The 11,028-nt window shown below is 40.9% G+C and overlaps 2 protein-coding genes across 2 annotated transcripts; both read right to left on the reverse strand.

Annotated features, from left to right (window-relative positions):
* Nucleotides 1–2,354: 2,354 nt before the first annotated feature.
* Nucleotides 2,355–3,253, reverse strand: LOC106081653 (trypsin-1-like). Its single transcript, XM_013243782.2, has 2 exons — nucleotides 2,985–3,253; nucleotides 2,355–2,910 (listed from the first exon to the last, which is right to left on the reverse strand). Exons 1-2 carry the CDS (start codon nucleotides 3,251–3,253, stop codon nucleotides 2,355–2,357), a joined length of 825 nt encoding a protein of 274 aa, XP_013099236.2.
* A 3,679-nt stretch (nucleotides 3,254–6,932) lies between these two features.
* LOC106081654 (trypsin-1) lies at nucleotides 6,933–7,828 on the reverse strand. The gene is made up of 2 exons (XM_013243783.2): nucleotides 7,551–7,828; nucleotides 6,933–7,488 (listed from the first exon to the last, which is right to left on the reverse strand). Exons 1-2 carry the CDS (start codon nucleotides 7,826–7,828, stop codon nucleotides 6,933–6,935), a joined length of 834 nt encoding a protein of 277 aa, XP_013099237.2.
* Nucleotides 7,829–11,028: the final 3,200 nt, after the last annotated feature.

Here is an 11,028-nt window from a genome sequence, read left to right on the forward strand (position 1 = left end):
GAGCAGGGGGTAAAGAATCGCCCGTCCCTACGCAAACACAGATCTGCCTACGCCGAAGCTTGTGGCAACCCTCCGTCGGAACCATTCTGTTCCCTCAACAAACCTCAGGAGAGATACCAGAGGTACGTTTTCAAGTTCACCCAGATCACAGAAGAAACGGCTCCCCAGATAGGAGAGCCTCCGTCTCTGTAGATGCGGACGGGAACACAGCAAGTGCTCAATAGTCTCATCCTCATCGAGGCAACTCCTACAGAAGTCATTGTGCGGTATCCCCATGAGCGCCGCCATGCGGCCTATGACACAATGCCCGCTTTTGACCCCTGTCAAAGTACTCATCGACCTCCTATCGAACGCCAGCAACTTGGTCGTGCTCTTACGGTCGATGACCTACCATAGCGCCTTCGCAGTCCGGCAAATATCTACCGAGTCCCATCTCATCACCGACGCCTCCCTGGCCATTCCATCTACTGTGTTCAGTAGATCGACAAATGGCACTTAGGCAAGGCCGATGCTTGGTCCGCCAGGTGCAGAAAAACCCCTCCTGGCGTACTCGTCCTCTCTTTTATTTCCTGGAATCCCCTCATGCCCAGGAACCCATGTCAACGTTCCATCGTGAGCCCGGAGCCTATCCAGGGATTTCAAACAGTCCGCCACGCATCTCGACCTCGCCATCCTCGACCCTAAGGCTTTGAGCGCCGCCAAACTGTCCACATAAATTCTGAGTTTCGAGGGTGGTAAGCCCCAGGATTTCTCTTGCGGCCACTGCAATGGCACAGACCTCTGCCTGAAAGACCGTATACTCGTCCCGCAGTCTCAGAGACATACTGATATTGAGTGCATCAGAATAGACCCCCAATACAGTCCCTGACTCCATCTTGGAGCCATCTGTGTAGATCAAGGTCTCACCCTCCTCCTCCAGTCGGCACTGGTACTAGGTAGTCTGAGATCCTCTTTAGTCTTCCCTCCGTATCCATAACGCCATTGCAATGGCACACACCTCTGCCGTACACTCGTCCCGCAGTCTCAGAGACATACTGATATTCAGTGCATCAGAGTAGACCCCCATCCATTCCCTGACTCCATCTTGGGGTCATCTGTGTAGATAGAGGTCTCACCCTCCTCCTCCAGTCGGCACTGGTAACAGGTAGTCGTAGATCCTCCTCAGTCTTCCCTCCGTATCCATAACACCCAGAATCGAACTGTGGCCGCAACCATCCCCCTTCAGCATGCCGAGCTCTCGCAGCCCAAGCGCGACCCTGGTGGCGCATTATTTGGTACTGCGCAACTAGGGTCGCCCCGCTACGCATCACGGCCCCAATGGGCTGCATATCCAGCATCTCGAATCTCAGGTATACCGACGCAGGCCAGTCTCTGGACCTTCTCGAACTCCCTCGCACGCTTTCTCTTCCCTACGGCATCCTACCATACCAGTGCTCCATAGACCAGTAATGGTCTCACGATGGCCATATACATCCAATAAATCATCTTGGGAGTCACCCCCCATTTTCTATCGAACATCCTCCCGCAGGAGTAAAAAGCGCACAGTGCCTTACGGCTTCTTTCCTCTGTGTTCCTCTTCCAGCACAGTTCCAAATCGAAGAGTATGACTAGGTACTTCGCCGACTACGACAGCCGCAGGGTGACTCCGTCCAAGGATGGGAGTCTGAACTCCGGTATCTTACATCTAGGCGAAAAAAGCACCACCTCAGCCTTCCCTGGGTTGGTCCTCAACCCATTTCTGGTAGCCCATCGCAATAACCTCCTCAATTACCCTTCCATGATCTTGCGGATCGTCGACAGAAACTTGCCTCGGACCTGCAGCACGACGTCGTCGCGATAATCCTCGTGCCGTCCCCACCCAGATCCATCAGGATTTCTTTAATCACGAGGTTCCATAGAATCGATGAAAACACCCCTCCTTGAGGCGTTCCCCTGGTCACCCGCCTGTAATTTGTACACAAATTAACATGGACAGACGGACATAGCTAAATAGAATCAGAAAGTGATTCTGAGTCAATCGGTATACTTATCAATGGGTCTTTCTCTCTTCCTTCTAGATGTTACAAACAAATGCACTAAGTTATAATAACCTGTACCACAGAAGCGGTGTAGGGTATAAAAACATCTCAGTTATTAGAAACCCTGTTTCAACATTTTAAGGTTGCCACACAACCGCTAGATAGACCACCTTATAAGTCAAGGTAGGCATATAAAAATCAGCTCCTCCAAACTTGGCGCCTTTTTACTTGTCCATATATTTCATTTTCGCTCAAAAAAATTTCAACCCATAAAAATGTGTCCATGATTTCACAATTTATTTAATTATCTCTCAGTTATTGGTGTTCATATCATAATTAAACGCCACTATTTTCCTGAATCCAATCGCGTACATATGCCACTCTTGAATAAATACCAGGATAATTGGGTCTAGCACAGCCGAAACCCCAAGACACAATGCCCACTAAAACTCCTGAGTCGGTGACCAAAGGTCCTCCAGAATCTCCTTGGCAGGCATCCTTACCACCTTTGGCATAGCCGGCGCATATCATGCGATCGGTGATACCACCAAATATGTTATATCTCATGGCGCATTGCTGCTGATTAAAGATGGGAACTTCAGCTTGACGCAGCCATTCACGTGATTGGGTAATACTATGGGTGTAGCCCCAACCGGTTACAAAGCAAGCAGTACCATCGGTTATATTCTCCATATGTTCGGGTAGTTTGACAGCTTGTTTGGTATCATTGAACTCAATTTCACGATCCAGTTTTATGAGCGAGAAATCATAGTCAACGTTGCGTATATTGAAATCCTTGTGCTGTACAATCTCCTCAACATCGATTAGTTCACCACCCTTGGAGGACTCACTACTGCCAATGCGAACCCTAAGTTCATCGGCATTTCTACCACTGCAAAAGAGGCAGAAGTAGAAAAGTCGGTTAGAAGTTATAAAAGTTGTCTTTCAAAATGTGTATATCATTACTATGTGCAATGAGCCGCAGTCAGTATCCATCGATTTGAAATAATTGAACCTCCACATAAATGTGCCGTTGTCTGTAAAGATACCTGGTGAGGTGCTTCGGTAATGTTGATTTTTTCACCACCAACTATACGGCCATCCAGCAAGGGTTTGATGGTATCATCCTGTGTCAGCTTCCTCTGAGGTAATGTAAGACCCTCCACAGGACATCGGACCTGAAGAATGCCAAACAAGCAAAGAATAACTAAATTCAAATTCCTCAATTTCCACATCGTGATGATAGCTTTCGCTGCAAAGACCAGAACAGTTATACTGCCAATTTAGCAATGCTATTGCCTGGTTTTATAGCCCATCAGAGTTATTGGTCTTAGTAGGTCAACCGGTGATTATTCGTTCGCAATAAGCAAACGCCTCTTTAAGGGTTTTCCATAACAAATTGGTTGCAGGTAAAAATGATAATCGCGAAGGTGGTTGAAGTTAAGCTGAAAACATAATGAGGTGTAATTATTTGGTGTATTCAATAAAAGTTATTTTATGGAGGTTTTCTCTTTATACTGGTTGCACAATTATTAAAATTTATTATTTTTCAGACCAAAGGAAAGAATTCAGCATAATATTTTAGCTAGTTTGGGGTGTTTATTACTCTTGGTTAGTGGTTAAGTCATTCATTTGGGTTGATTAAAATGTACAACGTACATGATTGGTTTTAAAAAAACATTTTCACATTTATCATTTAGCATCCGAGCAATTTAGCCACATTTCTGTCGTTTTGCAGAATTCCATTTTTTTAATATCTGAAAATGTTTATAAAACATTGAAAATGGTGTGGAGCTATGCGTTTAACCCAAAGATTCCGAACATTCCATTTAAGAACAATGAGTGTTGTCAGATTCAATATTTTATCTCAATGATACTTACCTACTTTACTTTAATTGGCTATGACAGAATATTCGCCGTTAACGCAAACTGGTCCATATATTTTATGAAGAATCGTTCTCTCAAATACTCCAAGCACTGCCTCATCTGCTTTCACAAGTACCCATGCTTCAGAACCATATAACAGCACAGGAAGTATCAGTGTCCTGTATAGTGTAATCTTCGTCTGCCGAGAGGTGGCCTTGTTTCTAAACTACTTACTTAGTCCAAAGTAGCATCTGTTTGCCAGTAGTATTCTTCGCTTTATCTCAAAACTGGTTACATTCATTTGGGTTACGGCGGTGCCGAGGTAGATAAAGTTACTGACTATCTAAGTTGTGGTTCCCAACTTTCTCCATTTTCTTTATCTGCTTGGTTGTGCAAGGCTTTTTGGGAGTTGAAATCATCCATTTCGTCTTATCTCCATTTACTGCCAGACCCATTTTCATTGACTCTCTTTCGATTCTTTCAAAGGCTGCAATTTCTACTTTCGGTGACCGACCTATGTTATCGATGTCGTCGGCATAGGCAAGTAGCATGTGTCCTCTTGATATTAGTGTGCCATATCTATTCACATCTGCATCTCGTATAATCTTCTTCATCAGGATATTAAAGTGATCACACGATAGGCTGACTCCTTGACTGAAACCTCGTTTGATATTAAATGGTTCGGAGAGATTCTTTCCTATTTTTACTGAGGAACGCGTATCAGCAAGTGTCATCCTGCAGAGTCTTATTCATGTTGCAGGGATACCAAACTCAGACATGGCTTGAAATACCTTTTAACGTAAAGGGGTATCGAAAGCGGCTTTGTAGTGAACAAGGAGATGGTAGGTGTCGATTTGTCCTTCTCGGGTCTTCTCCAGCATTTGGCACAGTGTGAATATCTGGTCCCGGGTGGATTTACTAGGTCTAAAACTGCATTAAAAGGGCCCAATTATCTCATTGACTTTAGGTTTTAATCTTTCATACAGTACGCTCGAGAGTATCTTGTAAGCGATGTGGAGGAGACTTATTCCTCTGTAGTTGGCACATTCCCTCTTGTCTCCTTTCTTGTGTACGGGACATAGTATGCTGATGTTCCAATCACCGGGTATGCGTTCTTCCAGCCAGATTGCGCAGATAAGCTGATGCCTACGCCTTATCAGCGTTTCGCCTCCTGTCTTAAATAAATAAAGGACATGGTGTCAAAGAGAAAGATGCTCAGTATGCTTTGACATTTCATCATGAATAGACTTACTAACGAGCAACGCTTGCAAATCATTGAATTTTATTACCAAAATCAGTGTTCGGTTCGAAATTTTGACAAATTTTGTTCAGCGATGAGGCTCATTTCTGGTTGAATGGCTACGTAAATAAGCAAAATTGCCGCATTTGGAGTGAAGAGCAACCAGAAGCCGTTCAAGAACTGCCCATGCATTCCGAAAAATGCACTGTTTGGTGTGGTTTGTATGCTGGTGGAATGATTGGACCGTATTTTTTCAAAGATGCTGTTGGACGCAACGTTACGGTGAATGAACACATTTCGAACCGAACACTGATTTTAGTAATAAAATTCAATGATTTGCAAGCGTTGCTCGTTAGTAAGTCTATTCATGATGAAATGTCAAAGCATACTGAGCATCTTTCTCTTTCACACCATGTCTGAAATCCCACGTGATCTGTCAAATACTAATGCATGAAAATCCTAACCTCAAAAAAATCACCCTTTAGTTCAGCGGGTAACCCGTCGGCTCCTGCTGCCTTGTTGTTCTTTAGTCGGATTACTGCTACTTGGACCTCATTCTGACTAGGAGGTAAACATTCTATACCATCATCAGGGATTGGTTCTGCGGTATCCTCTTCGCCGCCAACGTCGGACACTAGCAGTTGGGTAAAATGTTCTTTCCATGTCCTTAGCATGTTGTCAGTGCCACTTACCAGATTTCCTTCTTTGTGTCTGCAGGAGGATGTGCCTGCATCAAAGCCATTTTTCTCTAAATTTCCATGAAATTTTCTCTAAAGACAAAATTTCCATGAAATTTTCTCTAAAGACAAAATTTCCATGAAATTTTCTCTAACGGCAAAATTTCCATGAAATTTTCTCTAGAGACAAAATTTCCATGAAATTTTCTCTAACGACAAAATTTCCATGAAATTTTCTCTAACGGCAAAATTTCCATGAAATTTTCTCTAACGACAAAATTTCCATGAAATTTTCTCTAACGACAAAATTTCCATGAAATTTTCTCTAAAGACAAAATTTCCATGAAATTTTCTCTAACGACAAAATTTCCATGAAATTTTCTCTAACGACAAAATTTCCATGAAATTTTCTCTAACGACAAAATTTCCATGAAATTTTCTCTAACGACAAAATTTCCATGAAATTTTCTCTAACGACAAAATTTCCATGAAATTTTCTCTAACGACAAAATTTCCATGAAATTTTCTCTAACGACAAAATTTCCATGAAATTTTCTCTAACAACAAAATTTCCATGAAATTTTCTCTAACAACAAAATTTCCATGAAATTTTCTCTAAAGACAAAATTTCTAAGAAGTTTTCTCTAAAGACAAAATTTCTATAAAATTTTCTCTAAAGACAAAATTTCCATGAAATTTTCTCTAACGACAAAATTTCCATGAAATGTTCTCTAAAGATAAAATTACCATGAAAAATTCTCTAAGGACAAAATTTCCATGAAATTTTCTCTAAGGACAAAATTTCCATAACTTTTTCTCTAAAGAAAAAATTTCAAAGAAATTTTCTCTAAAATGAAAATTTTAATGAAATTTTCCACTGGACAATTTCGTTTGTCTTTAGAGAAAAATTTTCTGAAATTTTGTCGTTAGAATAAATTTTATCCACTTTTATAAGATGGGCGGAATACTTATCTAATTTTTTACTTTTTGGGATCTTAAAATATCAAGCTGTAGTAGCTTTCAAACGAATTCATTTTCCATCTTATTTTATTTGTGAACAAAATTTCAAATCTAGTTTTTTGCAAATATGTATTTTTGGGTCCTATTAAAAACATTTTTTGTTGTTCGATGCTAAACGCCACTGGTTGTGCGTATCCAATCACGAACATATGATACTCTTGAATAAATTCCAGGATAATCAGGCTTGGCGCAGCCATAACCCCATGAAACGACACCAACTAGCATACCCGATTCGGTGACCAAAGGTCCACCGGAATCACCTTGGCAGGCATCCTTACCGCCCTCAATATAGCCAGCACAAATCATGCGTTCCGTCACACCACCAAATTTCTTATATTTATCAGAACACTGCTCCTGATTGAATATGGGAACTTCTGTCAAACGCAGCCATTCTCGAGATTCGGAAGCGTTTTGAGTGTTACCCCAACCGGTAACAAAACAAAGATCACCGTCCATGGCATCCTCCTTAGTTTCGGGCAATTTAACCGCTTGCTTGGTTTCATCGAACTCAATTTCCCGGGCCAGTTTCAATAAGGAGTAGTCGTAGTCAACATTGGAATAATTGAACTTTTCATGCTGGAATATCTCAGCTACCTCATGAAGCTCTCCGCCTTTGGAGGATATGGAGGTGCCAAGACGTACTTTCAGGCGATCAGGTTTTTTGCCACTAAAAATCGAGAAAAAGGCCATATGAATATCAACAGTTGTTTCCTTATCCTTCCAACTTACTCTGTGCAATGAGCTGCTGTGAGAATCCATTGCTTGGCAATTATTGAACCACCACATATGTGAGCCGAAGTCTGCAATGATATCTGATGTGGAGCATCGGTGACATTAATTTTGTGACCACCCACAATGCGTCCATCTAAACGGGGCCTAATTTCAGTTTCCTCCTTCAACGATCTCTCCTCTCGAGGCTTCGGTATCAGACAAGCAATAGCTTGCACCTCTTCCAACAGGATGCCAAACAATATCGAAATTAAACCCAGAGTAATAATTTTCGCCATTTCCTTATACGTGCTGTGACACCTCTTTTTTGCTGTGACACCTCTTTTAAACGCACAGATTGATTGTGTTGCCATAACTCCAACGCATGTGGGGTTTTATAGTTCGCCTACTTTAGTGGTAGCATATCCAATTTATTAGCTGGCTTACAGTGTTGTTATCTAAATCCAGACGTGTGTTACCAAAGACTTTGGAACGAGAAAAACTATGACCACCCATTGTGGAAGCACTTCCGCTTATCTATCACCACGCACTCCATTCTATTGACTTTAAACTTAAACTGGGGCAGTCGCTTCATTGGATGTGCTCAAGGTACTTGACATAAATACTATGAATACTTTTCCATGGACAATAGTTTTTCCTGCAAAGTAAAATGAAAATGATTTCCATGCATTGAACTCGTTTAAGGCTGTTGCTTTTATACATAAATAAAAGCGGTATTTTTTACACCAGAAAAAATTAATAAAATTATAAAGAATGTAGGTGAAGTGATAAAGAAAAAACAACACCAACATTAAAATTTTTGTATCCCTGATTTCGACTATCCTTCACCATGTGCGTTTAAAGTAAGAGCAACAAGACAAGAACCTGAAGGTGTCATAGCACAACACATCACTATTTTTCTGGCTAAATGAACTAAAAAGACAGCTTTCTAGGATCGTGATACTGAATATTTTTCAAAAAAAAAAAATTGAAGCCATCACACCTAATATGGTTGAAGAGTCTTCTAACCGCAAAGACGAAACCCATGGTTGGTGTATGTTGCTATCTTTGGCTTTCCTTTCCCATTTGCAATCCTCGATCATTGTCTCGAAAGAGAAACACACAAAAATTCTAAAAAAAACCTTTGATATATTTTTCCGTCAAACAAGCCTTTTCTGTGGTAAAGAATTGCTCTATTACGCGGAAATTCAAAAGTTCTTTTAAGTCAAAAAGCTTTTGTTTACAGCAAAACATGCTTTGCTACACGAAAATATAAATCGTTTACTTTGTTTATCTCTTATATCTCTTCCATTTAGCAGAGAGTATGAGGGAGTAAGAGTGCAAAGGAGTACGCCCAAACGTCTCATTTTTGATTTTCAGTCTGTGTTGGTACCACCACTGTGGCATAGCGTTTTATAACATAGCTCATTTGTTTGAAGAGGGAAAGAGCCATTGATAAGTATTCGGATTGACTCAGAACCACTTTCTGATTAGTTTTTAGCTATGTCCGTCTGTCTGGGCTGTTGATCTACAAGCTGTGTCCAGTTGAATTACCAGCTGTGTCCCATAGACTGGCTCCTTGACTTAGGGAGATATACTCTGTTTGTATACTATATGGCCCCATCTGGACGAAATTAAACAAAAAAGTTTGGAGGTGTGCCAAAACGCAGTGTTTCGAATTTCATCCAAATCGGATGAAAAATGCTCCTATTAATGGGCTAATACTCTATATCGGGAGATCGGTCTATATGGCAGCTATATCCAAATATGGCCCAATCTGGACGATGTTCAAGTAAAAGGTTAAGAGGGGTACCAAAACGCACTGTTTCAAATTTCACCAAAATCGGATGGAAAAATGCTCCTTTTATGGGCTCAATACTCTATATCTGGAGATCGGTCTATATGGCAGCTATATCCAAATATGGTCCGATCTGGACGATATTCAACAAAAAGGTTAAGAGGGATACCCAAACTCGCTGTGCCAAATTTCATTGAAGTAGGATGAAAAATGCTCCCTTTATAGGCTCATTACACAATATCGGGAGATCGGTATATATGGCAGCTATATCCAAATATGGCCCGATATGGAACACTTTTAACAGAAATGGGTAGGGATCTACCAGAACACACAGTGGCAAATTTCATCGCTGTAGGGTAATAAATGGTACTTTTGTGGCCTCAATACCCCACATTGGGAGATCGGTCTATATGGTAGCTATATCCAAATATGGCCCAATCTGGACGAAGTTCAACTAAAAGGTTAAGTGAGGTACCAAAACGCACTGTTTCAAATTTCATCAAAATCTGATGAAAAATTCTCCTTTTATGTGCTCAATACTCTATATCGGGAGATCGGTCTCTATGGCAGCTATATCCAAATATGGTCCGATCTGGACGATATTCAACATAAAGATTTAGTGGGGTACCGAAACTCGCTGTGCCAAATTTCATTGAAATATGATGAAAAATGCTCCTTTATTGGGTATTTACTCAATAAATACCCAAGCGTTGGGTATTTACCCGGTAGAAACCCATCGCTAGTAATGGTATATGATGTTCTGGTCTGTTGGACGGCGCTTCGAAAGTCCACTTACTGTTCAATACTCAGCCGGATCCAAAGGATGACTTGTTTGTGCATCGAAGGCGAACTGAGGACCACACCATTTGATACATTGAATGTAATGATAAACCAAATGCCTCTGGACATTGGGGTTAGACAAATTGCTGCGACTACTGCTGTGAGGCTAAGGGATCTTTCTCTTTGGTCATACGGCGAATACGGTTGTGAACATGCCAAATTTATGTGGTCTTATCTAGTCTTGAAGAGGTCTATCGCTTTACTCTCGCTGGCTCGAACAGACATCTCAGTCATCGTTTCCATCATGACTGGTCAGTCTGATCGGAAAACAAGCTGATAGACTGCATGTAACGACTTTTGCAGAAACTGTGAGGTCGTCGAAGAAGAAGAGGCTACAGAAGATCTATTGTTGATCTGTTTTACCGGTCACAAGATACTTAGTCCCCAATATTATTAAAGTTTGGAATTGTACATTCAAACAATTTTATTTTGAGTCCCTTATTGTTCTGATCACCTTCATGTGCATTACGTGAGTTTCGGTTATGGCGGCTCCCCAGACACTTTGTACCTACACCCAGAGAAAATTTGATACCAAACGTGCTCATTTCAGTACCATACGGAATTGATAGTAAAGCAATACCGGATGGTATGGATGAAACATAAAATTATTAGTACCGTTTGGTATTAGCCTTATTACCGAACTGGTATTGGTTTTAATACCAAACTGATATTGGTTTTAGAACCAGACCGTTATTGGTTTAAGTACCATACCGTTATCGATTATTTCACCCCATAATGACCTAAAAAAAACCATCGATAATAATTTTAATTTAACTTTATTTCAATTATTTATGTTCGTCCACACATGAGACTATCATGGTTTTGATGTAAAATGTTCTTATTGTCAAATTATATTAATTG

This window comes from Stomoxys calcitrans, chromosome 3 (genome assembly GCF_963082655.1).
Source record: "Stomoxys calcitrans chromosome 3, idStoCalc2.1, whole genome shotgun sequence".
Classification (NCBI taxonomy): domain Eukaryota; kingdom Metazoa; phylum Arthropoda; class Insecta; order Diptera; family Muscidae; genus Stomoxys; species Stomoxys calcitrans.